A 19,678-nucleotide genomic window follows, 5' to 3' on the forward strand; every position below is an offset into this window, starting at 1 on the left:
TCGGAGGAAACACCGTGCACCCTGCCCCCTTAGCTAGCGCGCACTGTGCCCGGCCCGCCACAGGAGTCGCTGGAGCGCGATGAGACAAGGATATCCCTGCCGGCCAAACCCTCCCTAACCCGGACGATGCTAGGCCAATTGTGCGTCGCCCCACGGACCTCCCGGTCGCGGCCGGCTGCGACAGAGCCTGGGCGCGAACCCAGAGACTCTGGTGGCACAGCTAGCGCTGCGATGCAGTGCCCTAGACCACTGCGCCACCCGGGAAGCCCCGCTATACATTACTTTTACCCATTTAATAAGAAATTCAACGATATTGAAAAAATCCAGGCATTTATACAGTGTATTCAGAAAGGATTCAGACCCCTTCAATTTTCCATATTTTGTTACGTTACAGCCTTATTCTAAAATAGATTAAATTAAAAAAAGGTCCTCTATCTACACACAATACCCCATAATGACAAAGCGAAAACAGGTTTAGACATTTTGACAAAATTATTACAAATCACAAACTGTAATACCTTATTTACATACAGTGCCAGTCAAAAGACATATCTACGCATTCAAGGGATTTTCTTTATTTTTACATTGCAGAATAATAGTGAAGACATCAAAACTATGAAATAACACATATGGAATCATGTAGTAAGCGAAAAGGTAATAGTAATATTTTGATTTGTTTATTTGAGATTCTTCAAAGTAGCCACAATTTGCCTTGATGACAGCTTTGCACACTCTTGGCATTCTCTCATCAGCATCATGAGGTAGTCACCTGGAATACATTTCAATTAACAGGTGTGCCTTGTTAAAGTTCATTTGTGGAATTTCTTTCCTTCTTAATGCATTTGAGCCAATCAGTTAAATTGTGACAAGGTAGACCAAGTCCATATTATGGCAAAAACAGCTCAAATAAGCAAAGAGAGCCCATCATTACTTTAAGACATGAAGGTCAGTCAATGTGGAACATTTCAATAACTTTGAAAGTTTCTTCAAGTGCAGTCGCAAAAATCATTAAGCGCTATGATGAAACTGGCTCTCATGAGGACCACCACAGAAAAGGAAGATCCAGAGTTACCTCTGCTACAAAGGATAAGTTCATTAAGGCTAGAAATTGTAGCTTAACCAGCATGGCTACCACAGCATTCTGCAGCAATATGCCATCCCATCTGGTCTGCGCTCAGTGGGACTACAATTTGTTTATCCACAGGACAATGACCCAACAGACGTCCAGGTTGTGTAAGGGCTATTTGACCAAGAAGGAAAATGATGGAGTGCTGCATCAGATGACCTGGCCTCCACAATCACCCAATCGCAACCCAATTGAGATGGTTTGGGATGAGTTGGACCGCAGAGTGAAGGAAAAGCAGCCAACAAGTGCTCAGCATGTGGGAACTCCTTCAAGACTGTTGGAAAAGCATTCCAGGTGAAGCTGGTTGAGAGAATGCCAAGCGGGTGCAAAGCTGTCATCAAGGCAAAGGGTGGCTACTTTGAAGAATCTAAAATATATTTATATTGATTTAACACTTTTTTGGTTACCACATGATTCAATATGTGTTATCACATGGTTTGGATATATTCACTATTATTCTACAATGTACAAAATAGTAAAAATAAAGAACATTTTTGACAGGTACTGTAAGAATTCAGACCCTTTGCTATGAGACTTGAAATTGAGCTCAGGTGCATCCTGTTTCCATTGATCATCCTTGAGGTGTTTCTACAACTTGGAGTCAACCTGTGGTAAATTGAACTGATTGGACATGATTTGGAAAGGCTCACACCTGTCTAAATAAGGTCCCACAGTTGACAGTGCATGTCAGAGAAAAAACCAAGCCATGAGGTTGAAGGAATTGTCCGTAGAGCTCCGAGACATAAAAAGGGCAAGGGGTCTGAAAAATTTCCAAATGCACTGTATATAAAATCCAGTCCTACTTTATAAAAAGGCCTTTTCAAAATCTGTTATAAATACCAGGCCTGGTTTCTTAGATGTTTCATGTTGTTCTATTATTTCTAGTAGTGTTTGTACATTATCTCCAATGTATCGTCCATGTAAAAAACCTCTCTGAAAAGGATGAACAATACCTGGTAAAACCTTTTTAATTCGGAGTGCTATGCATTTCACTAGTATTTTTTAGTATTACCATCACAAAATTGAAGAGGCTTCCAGATCTTTTTTTCTTCTATATTTGCAATCTGGGTCTTGTTTTAATAATAGTGAAACCAGACCTTCCTGCTGAGTACCTGACAGAGTACCATTTCTATAGGAGAAGTTAAAACATGCTAATAATGAGCTTTGAGTATATCTAAAAAGGCTTGATACTTACAGTTGAAGTCGGAAGTTTATATACACCTTAGCCAAATACATTTAAACAGTTTCTCAATTTCTGACATTTAATCCTAGTAAAAATGCCCTGAGAGAATGATTAATTTCAGCTTTCATCATATTCCCAGTGGGTCAGAAGTTTACATACACTGAATTAGTACTTGGTAGCATTGCCTTTAAATTGTTTAACTTGGGTCAAATGTTTTGGGTAGCCTTCCACAAGCTACCCAGAATAAATTGGGTGAATTTTGGTCCATTCCTCCTGACAGAGCTGGTGTAACTGAGTCAGGTTTGTAGGCCTCCTTGCTCGCACACGCTTTCTCAGTTCTGCCCACAAATTTTCTATAGGATTGAGGTCAGGGCTTTGTGATGGCCACACAATACCTTGACTTTGTTGTCCTTAAGCCATTTTGCCACAAATTTGGAGGTATGCTTGGGGTCATTGTCCATTTGGAAGACCCACTTGCGACCAAACATTAACTTCCTGACTGATGTCTTGAGATGTTGCGTCAATATATCCACATCATTTTCCTACCTCATATAGCCATCTATTTTGTGAAGTGCACCAGTCCCTCCTGCAGCAAAGCACCCCCACAACATGATGCTGCCACCCCCGCGCTTCACGGTTGGGATGGTGTTCTCGGCTTGCAAGCATCCCCCTTTTTCCTCCAAACAAAACGATGGTCATTATGGCCAAACAGTTCTATTTTTGTTTCATCAGACCAGAGGACATTTCTCCAAAAAGTACCATCTTTGTCCCCATGTGCGTTGCAAACTGTAGTCTGGCTTTTTTATGGCTTCTTCCTTGCTGAGCGGCCTTTCAGGTTTTGTCGATATAGGACTCGTTTTACTGTGGATATGGATCCTTTGGTACCCGTTTCCTCCAGCATCTTCACAAGGTCCTTTGCTGTTCTATTGGGATTGATTTACACTTCTCGCACCAAAGTATGTTCATCTCTAGGAGACAGAATGCGTCTCCTTCCTGAGCGGTATGACGGCTGTGTGGTCCCATGGTGTTTATAATTGCATACTATTATTTGTACAGATAAACATGGTACCTTCAGGCATTTGGAAATTGCTCCCAAGGATGAACCAGACTTGTGGAGGTCTACAATTTTTCTCTGAGGTCTTGGCTGATTTCTTTTGATTTTCCCATGATGTCAAGCAAAGAGGCACTGAGTTTGAAGGTAGGCCTTGAAATACATCCAAAGGTACACCTCCAATTGACTCAAATGATGTCAATTAGCCTATCAGAAGCTTCTAAAGCCATGACATCATTTTCTGGAATTTTCCAAGCTGTTTAAAGGCACAGTCAATTTAGTGTATGTAAACTTCTGACCCACTGGAATTGTGATACAGTGAATTATAAGTGAAATAATCTGTCTGTAAACAATTGTTGGAAAAATTACTTGTGTCATGCACAACGTAGATGTCCTAACCGACTTGTAAAAACTATAGTTTGTTAACAAGAAATGTGTGGAGTGGTTGAAAAACAAGTTTTAATGACTCCAACCTAAGTGTATGTAAACTTCCGACTTCAACTGTATCTCTACCGGTATGAAATCAAGCCCTGAGGTTTTTCCAGACTGATCGGATTGATAGCCTCAAACAGGAAGTGAGAATTCTGAGGCTGGTTGATTTTCAACTCATCGCCTATTCAAATCCCAGTAAGATATGGATCTGTTTGCACTTCCTACGCCTTCCAGTAGATGTCAACAGTCTGTAGAACGTTGAATGAAGCCTCTACTGTGATGTGGGGCCGGATGGGAGGTGTTTCAGTCAGTGGTCTGGCAGAGTCCCAGTTCTTGGTCACGCGCATTCCAAATGATATCGCCTTGCGTTCCATTACTTCTGTAGACACAAAGGAATTCTCCGGTTGGAACGTTATTTAATATTTATGATAACATCCTGAAGATTGATTCTCTACTTAGTTTGATCAGTTTATTCGACCTGTAATATAACTTTTTTAAATTTTCGTCCGAAATTTCGTATTTCTGTTGACTCCAACATGGCGGAGAAATGTTGTTATATCTGAGAGCTGTCTCAGAGCGCCGTCAAGTTTTTTTTTTAAATCTGACACAGCGGTTGCATTAAGAACAATTGTATCTTTAATTCTATGTAAAACATGTATCTTTCATCAAAGTTTATGATGAGTATTTCTGTTATTTGACGTGGTTCTCTGCAATTTCTCCGGATATTTTGGAGGCATTTCTGAACATGGCGCTAATGTAAACCGAGATTTGTGGATATAAATATGCACATTATCGAACAAAACATACATGTATTGTGTAACATGATGTCCTAGGAGTGTCATCTGATGAAGATTATCAAAGGTTAGTGATTCATTTTATCTCTATTTCTGCTTTTTGCTTCTCTTTGGCTGGAAAAATGGCTGTGTTTTTCTGTGACTTGGCTCTGACCTAACATAATCGTTTAGTGTGCTTTCGCCGAAAAGCCTATATGAAATCAGACATGTTGGCTGGATTCACAACATGTGTAGCTTTAATTTGGTATCTTTCATGTGTGATTTAATGAAAGTTTGATTTTTATAGTATTTTATTTGAATTTGGCGCGCTGCATTTTCTCTGGGTTTTGGCCAAGTGAGACAGTAGCGTCCCGCCTAAACTCAGATTTTTGGATATAAATATGAATTTTACTGAACAAAACATACATGTATTGTGTAACATGAAGTCCTATGAATGTCATCTGATGAAGATCATCAAAGGTTAGTGATTAATTCTAACTCTATTTCTGCTTTTTGATACTCCTCTCTTTGGCTGGAAAAATGTCTGTTTTTCTGTGGCTATGTACTGAGCTAACATAATCGCAAGGTGTGCTTTCGCCGTAAATCCTTTTTGAAATCAGACACTTTGGCTGGATTAACGAGAAGTTTATCTTTAAAATGGTGTATAATACTTGTATGTTTGAGGAATTTTAATTATGAGATTTCTGTTGTTTTGAATTTCGCGCCCTGCAATTTCACTGGCTGTTGGTTAGGTGGGACGCTACCATCCCACATATCCCAGAGAAGTTAAAAGGTATCCCAAACAATAAAGGGATTTGCTGAACCTATTTTGCACTGAATAAATTCAGTAATAAACTATTAGTTAAGAAAAAATTGTCCTCCAGTAGACTTAGATAGAATTTCCGATATCCCCGTCCACGTGGAAATTCTGTAAGAGTTACGTGAAGGCCAATTAGATGATGGTCCGATCGCATTCTGTCTCCTATCAATACCTTTGATGCAAGAGAGAAAGAAACAAAGTAGTCAAGACGACTAGCTTGATTAAGTCTCCTGAACAATACATCTTACAGCTGAGATTACAATTGGTGTTATTCCCCAGATAATTTTTGGTCTACAAATGTAACGTGGGCAAAAAGAGTTGGCAAAATATTAACAGAGCTGTACACTATTTGGTAAATGTTTATTTTAAAATTGGTTCATTAGCAGCCATCAAACTATCTAATTTGGAATGCGGTCACTGGCAGCATAAAAAAACAACAATGGTGAAGTCAATGGTGTGAGGTCAGCTGCTTAATTAACTGTGCCCTGTGATTCAAACCCAGTATCAGGAAACCCCATCATTTAGCTGGGTTACTCACTACACTAAACATATACAATACCGTCACATGCAAACCATACCACGCCAATCCTCCTACAACAATTCTCACTACACAAGTTGTTTTGTTTTAAGCCTGTTCCATCCCCCATCCATCTTCCTGTGTTTGCAAGTGAATTTTTACAAATATTGTCTGATAACATTATGTAAACGCAACTGACAAATTTATTGCAGAATAAATGTGCGTCACAGTTTGGAATTTAGAACTTGAATAATTATATTTCTGGAGTCTATGAAGAGAGTGAACATAGGATTAAGTTTGCATTGGCATGCATTTCAGACAGTGAGTGCACAGATGTATTGCTCAAATAAATGCAGAATGCACATTGCAATGTAAGAAAACATCAGAAGTGGATCCTTCCTTAATCTCTCGTGGACAGACTACGTAAACATTACTGGTACTAATTACGCAATATTTTAGTTCTGGGTTAACTAAGATTAATCCTTCCTCGGTGTTCAGCCCTTTGTCAGCATTTACCCATTCATGCTCACATTTAATAACAGAAAAGTATTTTAAGTTGAAAACATCATGTTGAGACCCTTGCAGTCCTTCAGAAAAATCAACAGAACGATTCAGTAAAATAATACTATATCTGTTCTGTGTGTATGTAAATAGAGTTCGGAAAGCAGGACGATCCAAATATAACACCCAAACACAGCGTACAGTTATTGGATACCTTTACAATGATCTGTTTGACCTCATCACAGCCATACAATCCATACCCTGATCACCACAGGATAAATGAACAATTTCAGTGTGTCATCCACCGGTTGATGACAAGCGTCGCCCCCCCCGGTATGCCCCACAATGCAATTCAACAGTCCAAAGTTACAACGCCACCCACTCCTTTGAGATCAGAGAACCCTGCAAAAACACACCTACAATCAAATCAACAGCCCCCCCCCACCAAAAAAAGAAGCCGCTGCGTAAATACAGTACAGTACATACCATATATCCCATAAGACAACACAGCCCTCTCTCAATACTGCTGTTGGTTCTCCTGTACGCCTTTTTACCAGGGTCAATGTGGCCCTTGTTCATAGACCATTCACAACCTGGAGTGGCATCTTTACGATCCACTCTTTGTCTCCAAAACCTCCCTCCCCAAGCCAATCAGATCTCCAGCAGGGAGATGTGCTGGAGTAATTGTCAGGGGACAGAGGCATGGTTTCTGTGGCCTTGCGGTGGTGCTCTGACGCTGAAGAGCAACAGTAGGGGTATTTCTTTGGATGGGATTGGTAGCAACGGCTAGAAGGATGTGAAGGCAGCTATAAAAGAAGTTTGCTCAAGGCCTGGCATCAGTTGTAACAAAAATAAGCCTGAGAGAACCCAGCCTGTGGTCACAAGAATGCTGCTTTATATTCTCAAATTCTCACTCTGTTCTCAGAGGAGCTGCTGAATAGCCATCACGCTCACCAACCAAGGTTGGCTTGCACGATAAGAGCATTTTTTTCTGATCCAAGAACAATGTTCTTGTCAAGTCGATTGAGAGTTAATACATTGTCTGTCTTCTACTGTACCTCTTTAGCAACCTCTCCCACAAAGTACACACTGGGATGACAACGGTCATACTGTAGTACCTTGACTGTAATCTTTGTGACCCCCTCCTCATTCTCGTACTCCTCGTGCTCAGTGACGCCTTGGGTGAGGTTGGTGTAGTTGGCCAGCTTGTTGAGGAGGGAGGACACCATGGGGTTGCTCTCAATCTCTTCCTGTCAATAAGAACACGACAACATAGAAATCAGGACACCATGGCATTGAAGACATCCAAGTATACAACAAACAAACACAACACATGTTTGGATGATATGTAGTCTACAACAACATAATCCAGGTAAGCATTTAGCTCCCACTTTAGATTAAGTGGCATAAAATGTATGTGGTAATTAATTACATTATAATATCAAACGCATTTACATGTGGTATACCTCAAAGAGAGCCATGTTCTTGCCATCGTAGTAGTTTCCTCGGTCATGGTCAGTGTTGTTGATGAAAGGGCTGCTCTCTCTGGGAGTGTTATCTCCTGGGAGACAACAGAAAACGTGATAGCGTAAGATAAAACAAACCTCTACTGTACAATGGAAAAAACAGATACCCAAACACGCTTCAGCCCAGCTTAAACAAAACAAGGGCGCTCGACTAAGGGACTTGAAAATCCAAAAAAACATTCCTTACCCCAGGATACTTCAACTGGTGACTAAGAAGGAGAATAAAGAAAAAGGAGCATTCTGTTTCTGCATAAATCTTATAGATTTATTGATGGGACAAACAAACAATAGGCTTACGTTTCGGCATGAATCACCTTCATCAGAGCCTTGAGCAGGAAAAGGGTTAGAGTCACCAATATACCCTTGCATTGGAGTGGCCCACTAGTCATGTCAATCAAACATGTCAATAATGTCAACACTGTCAGGAGTAGCAACTACAGGTTATTCATACAAGAGTATGAACATCATTCAAGATTCCAACATATACATTCCACTTAAATAACAAAAGAAGGAGAAACTAAGAAAAATGCATTTACAAAAAAGATGAGAAAGAGAGCTGTTCATTCAGACCCTTTGGCTTGACGCAATCTAAGCAGTCGAGCCAAAGTGCCTCTCTCTAACAATTTCTTCACAATATTGCCCCCTCTGGAGGTAAGAGAAACTTTCTCAATTCCCCAGAATTTTAAGGTTGAGGCTGACCCATGATTGGCACTCGCGTACAGTGGTGGAAAAAGTACTTTGTCATACTTCAGTAAAAGTAAAGATACTTGAGTCATTATCTATTAAGGTAAAAGTGAAAGTCACCCAGGAAAACACTACTTGAGTAGAATCTAAAAGTATTTGGTTTTAAATATACTTACAGTTGAAGTCGGAAGTTTACATACACTTAGGTTGGAGTCATTAGGTTGGAGTCATTAAAACTCGTTTTTCAACCACTCCACAAATTTCAATGTTAACAAACTATAGTTTTGGCAAGTCGGTTAGGACATCTACTTTGTGCATGACAAGTCATTTTTCTAACAATTGTTTACAGACAAATGATTTAACTTATAATTCACTGTATCACAATTCCAGTAGGTCAGAAGTTTACATACACTAAGTTGACTGTGCCTTTAAACAGCTTGCAAAATTCCAGAAAATGATGTCATGGCTTTAGAAGCTTCTGATAGGCTAATTGACATAATTTGGGTCAATTGGAGGTGTACCTGTGGATTTATTTCGAGGCCTACCTTCAAAGTCAGTGCCTCTTTGCTTGACACCATGGGAAAATCAAAAGAAATCAAAAGAAGTCTGGGTCATCCTTGGGAGCAATTTCCAAACGCCTGAAGGTACCACGTTCATCTGTACAAACAATAGTATGCAAGTATAAACACCATGGGACCACGCAGCCGTCATACCGCTCAGGAAGAAGACGCGTTCTGTCTCCTAGAGATGAACGTACTTTGGTGCGAGAAGTGCAAATCAATCCCAAAACAGCAGCAAAGGATCCTGTGAAGATGCTGGAGGAAACAGGTACAAAAGTATCTATATCCACAGTAAAACGAGTCCTATATTGGCATAACCTGAAAGGCTGCTCAGCAAGGAAGAGGGGCAGTGTGCAGTGCAATGGCGATGGCATCGTCTGTGGATCTATTGGGGCGGTAAGCAAATTGAAGTGAGTCTAGGGTGTCAGGTAAGGTAGAGGTGATATGATCCTTAACTAGCCTCTCAACAAAAGGACTTGAGTTTCTGTATGTTATCACAATCGCACCATGAGTGGTTAAGAAAGCCATGTTTCCGTGAAACGGAGTATGTTACAATCCCTGATGTCTATCTGGAAGGAGATCCTTGCCCTGAGCTCGTCGACTTTATTATCCAGAGACTGAACATTAGCGAGTAATATACTCGGAAGCGGTGGATGGTGTGCTCGCCTCCTGAGTCAGACTAGAAGTCCACTCCAAATACCTCTTCCCCACCAGCGGAGTTTTGGAGCAGCCTCTGGAATAACTTCAATTGCCCTGGTAGGTACGAACAAAGGATCCAATTCGGGAAAGTCGTATTCCTGGTCGCAATGCTGGTGAGTTACCGCCGTTCTAACATCCAAAAGTTATTTCTGGCAGTATGTAATAACGCTAAACAAAATCTGGGCTAATAATGCAAGGGGAAAAAAGGAAATCAGTCAATTGAAATACATTCATTAGGCCCTAGAATGCCCTAATCTATGGATTTCACACGACTAGCAAGATATCCTTTAAAAAAAACTGGCCTCACAAATGGGCCTCAGGATCTCGTCACGGTATTTCTGTGCATTCAAATTGCCATCGATAAAATGCAATTGTGTTCGCTGTCCGTAGCTTATGCCTGCCCATACCATAGCCCCACCGCCACCATGGGGCACTCTGTTCACAACATTGACATCAGCAAACCGCTTGCCCACAAAACTACATACACATGCTCTGCAGTTGTGAGGCCGTTTGGATGTACTGCCAAATTCTCTAAAACAACATTGGAGGCGGCTTATGGTAGAGCAATAAACATTCAAATCTCAGGCAACAGCTCTGGTGGACATTCCTGCAGTCAGCATGCCAATTGCACATTCCCTCAAAACTTGAGACATCTGCGGCATTGTGCTGTGTGACAAAACTGCACATTTTACGGGGGTCTTTTATTGTCCCCAGCACAAGGTGCACCTGTGTAATGATTAGGGCTGACCCCAATTAGTTGACTGGTTGATTGTTTGGTTGTTAGGCTGTTGGTCGACCGAGATTGTTTTAGTCGAGCAGTAACAAATATATATTTGCGCCGAGCAGTAACAAATATATATTTGCGCCCATCTCAGTGAACTAAGCCCTTGTGGAAGCCTAGACTAAAAGCCAATTTATGCTTGATCTGAAAGTGTGGTTGGAGCCTCCATATGGAAAGTGTGACAGAATTGCGGAGCCTCCAGAGGCATGCAGAGGCCAAATCGAGCTCCATACATTTACATTTACATTTAAGTCATTTAGCAGACGCTCTTATCCATACCGCATCGACATGCGCTTTCCAAATTTTGAAACAATGCACAGGCCTCTGTATAGCTCCGCATTGACATGATTGGTTGACTGTAGGTGGGGGCGGTACATCCTGTAGAAAACACAAACTCACCTTCTTGACAAAAGCTCAGCACTGCTCCGCGAAGCGCAAGAAGTATGAATGCCCTGACTTCTGCTGAGGCCGCATCACCGTAAATGCTGCATGGCCAATGCAGCCGTTGGATTGACCATGCACCCAGATGCACAATGCACTTCTCTCTCGCCAATTTGTGCACATTCATTGTTTCATAACTTTATGATGTGAATTGTTCACGTTTGATTGTTAGTGTTATTTCAATTCTCCATTACATATATCACCAGTAGTACATTTACTGTTCTTTCCTATAATTTCTAATCTACAATGTTGGTTATGGTCATTTCTATTAATACATTCAATATTATTATTCCAGGACTCCCATTATCATTTTAGGAGTGGATAAATTGTAGCATAGGTTGTGCACTCTGGAAAATGTTGCGAGAAACAAGTTTTGGTTAATTTCACTCCATTTATGAGTTTTGTCAATTTAGCGAATTGTCTTTTGTTTGAGCGTTCCTGTTAATGTTGAGTAAGGACGCACACGCATAGAAGTAGGACGAAAGGCTACATGGCCTGAGTGCAAATGTAGGCATACAGTGAGAAAGTATTCAGACCCCTTGACTTTTTCCACATTTTGTTACATTACAGCCTTTTCTAAAACTGATTTCCTCAATATTAACACAATACCCCATAAAACAGGTTGAGAAATTGTTGCTTATTTATTTATTTTTAAACTGAAATGATAGATGCACGATATAAAAATCGGTAAGCATATCGGAATAGGCCGATATTAGCTAAAAATGCCAACATCGACCCGATGTCTAGTTTAACAGCGATGTGCAAAACCGATGTCAAAGCTGACGTGCATACCTATATAACATAGGTAGATTATGTAATGACGCCATGAAAAATACAGCGCTACACGTGCAACACAGCATTCCTAACCTAACCCACGTCTGCTGTGTGGATCTATTTTGAAGTTTCAAAGGAAGATAACAAAAAGGCCATATGCAACGTTTGTATCATTCAATACCACAAAACCCATAGGGTTAAAACTTCGCTATACACCAAGTCACTTGGCTCTGTCATAACCTCACATGGTCTCTCCTATCATTGCTATGCAGACGACACACAATTAATCTTCTCCTTTCCCCCCTCTGATGACCAGGTGGCGAATCGCATCTCTGCATGTCTGGCAGACATATCAGTGTGGATGACGGATCACCACCTCAAGCTGAACCTCGGCAAGACGGAGCTGCTCTTCCTCCCGGGGAAGGACTGCCCGTTCCATGATCTCGCCATCACGGTTGACAACTCCATTGTGTCCTCCTCCCAGAGCGCTAAGAACCATGGCGTGATCCTGGACAACACCGTCGTTCTCAACTAACATCAAGGCGGTGGCCCGTTCCTGTAGGTTCATGCTCTACAACATCCGCAGAGTACGACCCTGCCTCACACAGGAAGCGGCGCAGGTCCTAATCCAGGCACTTGTCATCTCCCGTCTGGATTACTGCAACTCGCTGTTGGCTGGGCTCCCTGCCTGTGCCATTAAACCCCTACAACTCATCCAGAACGCCGCAGCCCGTCTGGTGTTCAACCTTCCCAAGTTCTCTCACGTCACCCCGCTCCTCCGCTCTCTCCACTGGCTTCCAGTTGAAGCTCGCATCCGCTACAAGACCATGGTGCTTGCCTACGGAGCTGTGAGGGGAACGGCACCTCAGTACCTTCAGGCTCTGATCAGGCCCTACACCCAAACAAGGGCACTGCGTTCATCCACCTCTGGCCTGCTCGCCTCCCTACCACTGAGGAAGTACAGTTCCCGCTCAGCCCAGTCAAAACTGTTCGCTGCTCTGGCCCCCCAATGGTGGAACAAACTCCCTCACGACGCCAGGACAGCGGAGTCAATCACCACCTTCCGGAGACACCTGAAACCCCACCTCTTTAAGGAATACCTAGGATAGGATAAAGTAATCCTTCTGACCCCCCCCCCCCCCCCCTTAAAAGATTTAGATGCACTATTGTAAAGTGGCTGTTCCACTGGATGTCATAAGGTGAATGCACCAATTTGTAAGTCGCTCTGGATAAGAGCGTCTGCTAAATGACTTAAATGTAAATGTAAAATGTAAAACTTGCAAAAGTACTCTACTACCCACACAGACAGTGTGGTGAAGAATGCGCAACAGCGCCTCTTCAACCTCAGGAGGCTAAAGAAATTGGGCTTGTCACCTAAAACACTGACAAACTTTTACAGATGCACAATTTAAAGCATCCTGTAGAGCTGTATCACCGCCTGGTATGGCAACTGTACCACCCGCAACCGCAATGCTCTCTAGTGGGTGGTGCGGTCTGCCCAACGCATAGCCTACACTGCCTACCCTCCAGGACTTCAGTACCCGATGTCGCAGGAAGGCCAAAAAGATAATCAAGAACATCAACCACCACTGCCTGTTCACCCCGCTATCATCCAGAAGGCGAGGTCAGTCCAGGTACCTCAAAGCTGGGACCGAGAGACTGAAAAACAGCTTCTATCTCAAGGCCATCAGACTGTTAAATAGCCATCACTAGCACATTAGAGGCTGCTGCCTATAGGCATAGACCAGAAATCACTGGCCACTTTAAGGAACGGAACACTAGTCACTTTAATGCAAAATATGTAAACATTATTAGTCATCTCATATGTATATACTGTATTCTATACATCTTAGTCCGTTCCGCTCTGACATTGCTCGTCCATATGTATATAGTCTCAATTCATTCATACTTAGATGTGTGTATTAGGTATATGTTGTGTAATTTGTTAGATATTTCTGCACTGTCGGAGCTAGAAGCACAAGCATTTCGCTACACCCGCAATAACACGTTAATCAATTGTATGTGACCAATAACATTTGATTTGATTTACTAGAGGCTGTGAACAAGCGAGTCGGTGGCATTCTCTCTGAGCCTCTTTACTGTGTCGCCACCACGCTCGATGCTAGGTACAAGGACCGCTACTTCCATGCAGACAATACACAGGGTTTACGTGAAATGTTAGACACAGCTGGACAAGATGGAAACAGACACAGTGACAGTGCGTACCGAGAAAGAGGACCCACGACAGATGTGCTAAATTGTCTAAAAATCTGTTTTCGCTTTGTCATTATGGGGTATTGTGTGTAGATTGATGAGGGGGGAAAAACAAACACATTTTAGAAAAAGGCTGTAACGTAAAAAAAATAAAAAAATAAAAAGTGGAACAAGTCAATGGGTTCGAATACACTGTATTAAATGTGTCCATTTTGGGATCAGATGGTATTTCTGATTGGCTTAATGCATCACCACTAATGACCTGTGGAGCTTCTCAAAGTAAGGTTGTTTTCTTCACCTCAAACACCAAGCAAACAAAGTCTGTTTTTACATCCATTGAGAATTACAATAGTTCCTCAATGCATTTGAAAAATCATTCCAGCTCTCTATCTTTCGATAACCACTCAGTGTGAAAGGGAAAAATGTCACACTCTGATCCAGTGGAATTTTTTTTAAATAGGCCTACCTGATTACTTATCAGTGCTTGACTTGGACTGAAATGGGTTTTGGTACTCATTTTGGATGCTGGTACTCAGCTCCAGTGAGCTCCTGCCCAAGTCAAGCACTGCTTCTAATCCCTTGCGGAAATAGCCTACGGCTCTGTCTGTCCCGCGCTCACTGGAGCAGGAAACTCTGAGGGCCTAGAATATTTTATACGATGTTGCAAGTTTGCTAGGACAATCTTCAGGGCTGGACCCAAGTTAATACAATGTTTCAAGTTCGCTGCATAGAGGACATGTGTAGCCAATGTGATTTATAGGACATTTATTTTTATCAGGATATTTTCTACCTGCAAGCTGCAATGTTTTTACTTGTTGGCTTTATGTAGGCTATTTTTATAGTATTTTATTTATTTTTTAATATCCAAAACATACAATATACTTGCAGTGAAGCCGCGCAACAACTACACCACACCAGTCATCCAACAGACTCCCATTCAGAGCAACACACAGAAGCATCCAGGGTCAATGCCATGCTCGACATCTCCCACAAGGCCAAAAACGGGGACCCGAACCCTCCAAGATCCCCCCACAGTTCCCCAAGAGCTGCCCCTCAACCATCTGAGACCCCTCCCACAGCCCCAAAGGATTTTTTTTATTTTTTTATTCCACCAACAAAATTAACTAAAGAGAAAAAAGAAAAAGACAAAGGAAAACAGAAACAACAACGCAAAAAAAACTAAGGACATCAAGGACAACTAAAATCATAACAGCAAGGACAACTGTATATGTTTGATTGCATGTCTGGTAGCATTAACATGTGTGTGTGTCCGTGTATGTGTGTATTGAATGAGAGTGTGTGTATATGCATGTGTACCAACACCTGCACGGCAACAGCCTCAGACAAATCGGCATTAGCTGTAAAAATACTGCCCCTCAGTGTCATTCAAAAGTACATTTTATTATGTTTTATTTTTACTTTATCTTTGACCATCATTCTATCTCCCACCCATCAACTCCACTCCCACTTGTCTCCAAATCCACATCCCAACCCTCAGCTTCCCTCAGCCCCTCCCAACTATCTCTGCTGGCCACCCTCTTCGGATTTCTACACGACATACACTACCGTTCAAAGTTTGGGGCCACTTAGAAATGTCTTTTTTTTTTTTTTTTTGAAAAGCACATGCTGGCCTTCTAGGCAGAGTTCCTCTGTCTAGTGTCTGTGTTCTTTTGCCCACCATAATCTTTTATTTTTATTTGTCAGTCTGAGATATGGCTTTTTCTTTGCAACTCTGCCTAGAAGGCCAGCATCCCGGAGCCACCTCTTCACTGTTGACGTTGAGACTGGTGTTTTGCGGGTACTATTTAATGAAGCTGCCAGTTGAGGACTTGTGAGGCGTCTGTTTCTCAAACTAGACACTAATGTACTTGTCCTCTTGCTCAGTTGTGCACAGGGGCCTCCCACTCTTTGTATTCTGGTTAAAGACAGTTTGCTTGTTCTGGGAAGGGAGTAGTTTATTTTATTTTTATTTAACCTTTATTTAACCAGGTAGGCTAGTTGAGAACAAGTTCTCATTTACAACTGCAACCTGGCCAAGATAAAGCAAAGCAGTGCAACACAAACAACAACAGAGTTACACATGGAATAAACAAGCATACAGTCAATAACACAATAGAAAAAAAATAAAGTCTATATACAGTGTGTGCAAATGGCACACACTGTATGGTAGTACACAGCATTGTACGAGATCTTCAGTTTCTTGGCAATTTCTGGCATGGAATAGCCTTCATTTCTCAGAACAAAAATACACTGACGAGTTTCTGAAGAAAGTTCTTTGTTGCTGGTCATGTTGAGCCTGTAATCGAATCCACAAATGCTGATGCTCCAGATACTCAACTAGTCTAAAGAAGGCCAGTTTTATTGCTTCTTTAAATCAGAACAACAGTTTTCAGCTGTGCTAACATAATTGAAAAAAGGTTTTCTAATGATCAATTAACCATTTAAAATTATAAACTTGGATTAGCTAACAACGTGCCATTGGAACACAGGAGTGATGGTTGCTGATAATGGGCCTCTGTACGCCTATGTAGATATTCCATTAAAAATAAGCTGTTTCCAGCTACAATAGTCATTTACAACATTAACAATGTCTACACTGTATTTCTGATCTATTTTATTTTAAAATGGACAAAAAAATTGCTTTTCTTTCAAAAACAAGGACACTTCTAAGTGACCTCAAACTTTTGAATGGTAGTGTATCCCATACAATATGTTATTATTCCCCAATGTCCCTATTCTGATATCTTCCCCATGCTTGTTGTAAACATATATAAGCATGTAGACAAAGACATAGAAAAGATAGACAAACAAGAAACATATTAAATTATAGAACAGTTCGACAATAGAGAGGGAGAGAAGAGAGGGAGATCAAGTGTGTATGTGTATGTTTAAGTCCATATGTGTAAGCGAGCATGTAATTGAGTACGTGTGTGTTCATATCCACGTCATAGTGTTCAGATATTTTTACAGTTCTCATACTTAATTTTTTTCGTAACCTGAAGTCCCTGTAGAATTTAGCACAGCCATGGTGTTATGGAGCTGTCTCGGAATAGCTGTCCATCTATAAAGCGTTTGTCCCCAATGAGAAAGGCACGCTTACCCCTCTCCCTCTGTTGCCTCTGTACAGGATACAGCCTCTTGCGATGTTCGTTTATCTGCAGTGGAAATTGGTCATTGAGACCAAATCTGGTCCCTTTAAGCTCTCTTCCCCTGCTTTTGATCAGCTCCTTTTGTTGGTAGTGTTAAAATTTTGCGATGATCAGTCGGGACCCTTGGTCTTGTCGCTCCAAGTTTGTGTACTCGTTGGAAAGCCACCTTGTTTACAGTCTGTAGAGGAAGTTTCAAGGCGGATTGCATACATTTTCTGATTGCGCCCTTTCAGGAATCCCAGAAAATATTAGATTTTCACACATGCCGCGACTTTGTATGTCTAGTAGTGACTCCCATATCACCTTGTATTCCCTGAATAGACAATCCATGTCGGAATTGTGGATTTTTCCTTGGCTGTGAGTGCCTTGTTCTCTCCTTGGAGCGTGAGAATTTCACTCTGGCTAAACGCCAAACTCCCCCTCAGCCCTGCTACCTCTTAACACAACTTTTCCAGTGTTGCATGGATTTCAGCCAGAGAACTAGCCTCTAATTCAATGTTACAAAAAGTTACCAATGCGTCTTTCCCACGACGACGACCGGTGTTTCTGTAGTACAGCCACCTAGCACTGTTGTTTGGTTAGCAGTGTTTCCTAGATGTTAAAAGCTAACCACGTCGCGGAATCCACGCAAAAACAGGTTTGGTATTCGTATTTAATGAATAGCGGTTTTGTTTTAATCAAAAATAACAAACCGAGTGTTTTCCAGCATACAGTGTTCAGCTGCGCACTCTGATGACGTATCCACTCTGATTTTTTACATAGTTGGCAAAGGCAATAGAAGTTACTTTTTAGGATAGCATCATTTTCATTTAGATCTAGCTCGAATTATGATTGACCACATGACAATGATTGAGACATGAAGACGTTACTATAAATTAAATGAAAGTTTTACGAAAATGAGCATATGCAAATCATAACTGGCACGCAACGCAGATCGGTAGAAATGGTAAGATAAATTGGCATTCCAAAGTTGCCGATTCCTCTTGTAGCCTATTACCGGAAATGTCTGGAGAATAATAGCAGGAGCAGGAATGGAATAGTTGGGTCAGGTTGTTTTTTCATTCTGATTATCTAGATCTCTGGCGCCCTCTTGAGGCATTTGTCTTATTTCATCAAACTATAAGCTTAAAGAAATCAGACAAGCTCAATGCATATAGTTGATTTTATCAAAAACACAGTGTGTGACTGTATATTCAAAAATGTAGACCAATCGATTGGTCGAAAGAACAGACGACTTTTGGTTTACTAAGATTTTTTGTCGGGGTCAGCCCTATTAATCAGCTTCCTGATATGCCACACCTGTCAGGTTGATGGATTATCTTGGCAAAGGAGAAATGCTCACTAACAAGGATGCAAACAAATTTGTGCACAAATTCTGAGATAAACTTTTTGTGCATATGGAATATTTCTGGGATCTTTTATTTCGGCTCAGTAAACATGGGACCAACACTTTACGTGTTGCGTTCATATTTTTGTAGCTGTAAAACTGCAAATTTTTCCTCTACGCCCCATGGCAAAATGAGTAGAATTGCATGAAATTTGTTATTAAATGTTCTCTCTGCCCCATGGCGAAATGTGTAGAATTGCGACAAACTTGCTTTAGAACGACAATATTTGATCTACGCCCCATAGCAAAATGTGCAGACTTGCAGGAAATGAACTACAAAAATTCTGAAAATAAAGATAATCGCTGTCACGAGAGGGGCCTCTAAAATATTTTGCTTGCAAGGTGTGGATCAAATCAAATTTATTTATATAGCCCTTCTTACATCAGCTGATATCTCAAAGTGCTGTACAGAAACCCAGCCTAAAACAGCAAGCAATGCAGGTGTAGAAGCACGGATGGATGCAGGTACGCAGACCCACGAGCCACTGTGGCTCCTCATCGTGATTGCCCTGATCAAAGTTAGATAGCGGGAGAGGGCTTCTAGGCCTCCTGCATAGGGGATGTTTGTATAAAGAATTTGAACATCCATAGTTCCAAGTATGTCATTAGATTCAACTTTGACATTCTCAAGGATCTTTAGCACATCAGTGGTGTCGCCCAAGAATGCTGGGAGGGGAGGAACCAACCAGGCTATCATTTGACTATATGCCTCAGAGGAGGGTCAGACAGTTTCTTAGGTAGGCCATAGTAAACTGCATATTCTGGGTGAGGGGTGATGGGTGATGAGGAAATCTCATTTTCAGTAATCCAACCATGGACTAAAGCACTTAATATATGCATCAATGTTACTCTCAATACGATCTGTAGGGTTTGCACGTAAGGGGACATTTAATTCTCTATTGTTCAGATGACTCATAATGGCCATGTGATACTGTTCAGAACTTTGTACCACAACAGTGCCACCCTTATCAGCAGGGCAAACTACAAGATTACAGTGATTTTGTAGACCTTTGAGCACTACAACCTCTTCTGCAATGAGGGCACTTTTAGAGTATTTATG

General features: G+C 41.4%; 1 protein-coding gene across 2 annotated transcripts in view; it reads right to left on the minus strand.

Moving 5' to 3' along the window:
• LOC139560432 (solute carrier family 12 member 7-like) overlaps window positions 1-19,678 on the minus strand; it is a 104,522-nt gene that overhangs the window by 39,136 nt on the left and 45,708 nt on the right. For both annotated transcript variants that reach the window (XM_071377203.1, XM_071377202.1), the window contains exons 2-3: window positions 7,870-7,964; window positions 7,522-7,653 (exon numbers count right to left, since the gene is read on the minus strand). In XM_071377203.1, the coding sequence (XP_071233304.1) occupies window positions 7,522-7,653; window positions 7,870-7,964 (227 nt within the window). The remainder of the gene's footprint in view (window positions 1-7,521; window positions 7,654-7,869; window positions 7,965-19,678) is intronic.

This window comes from Salvelinus alpinus, chromosome 30 (assembly GCF_045679555.1).
Source record: "Salvelinus alpinus chromosome 30, SLU_Salpinus.1, whole genome shotgun sequence".
NCBI classification, from domain to species: domain Eukaryota; kingdom Metazoa; phylum Chordata; class Actinopteri; order Salmoniformes; family Salmonidae; genus Salvelinus; species Salvelinus alpinus.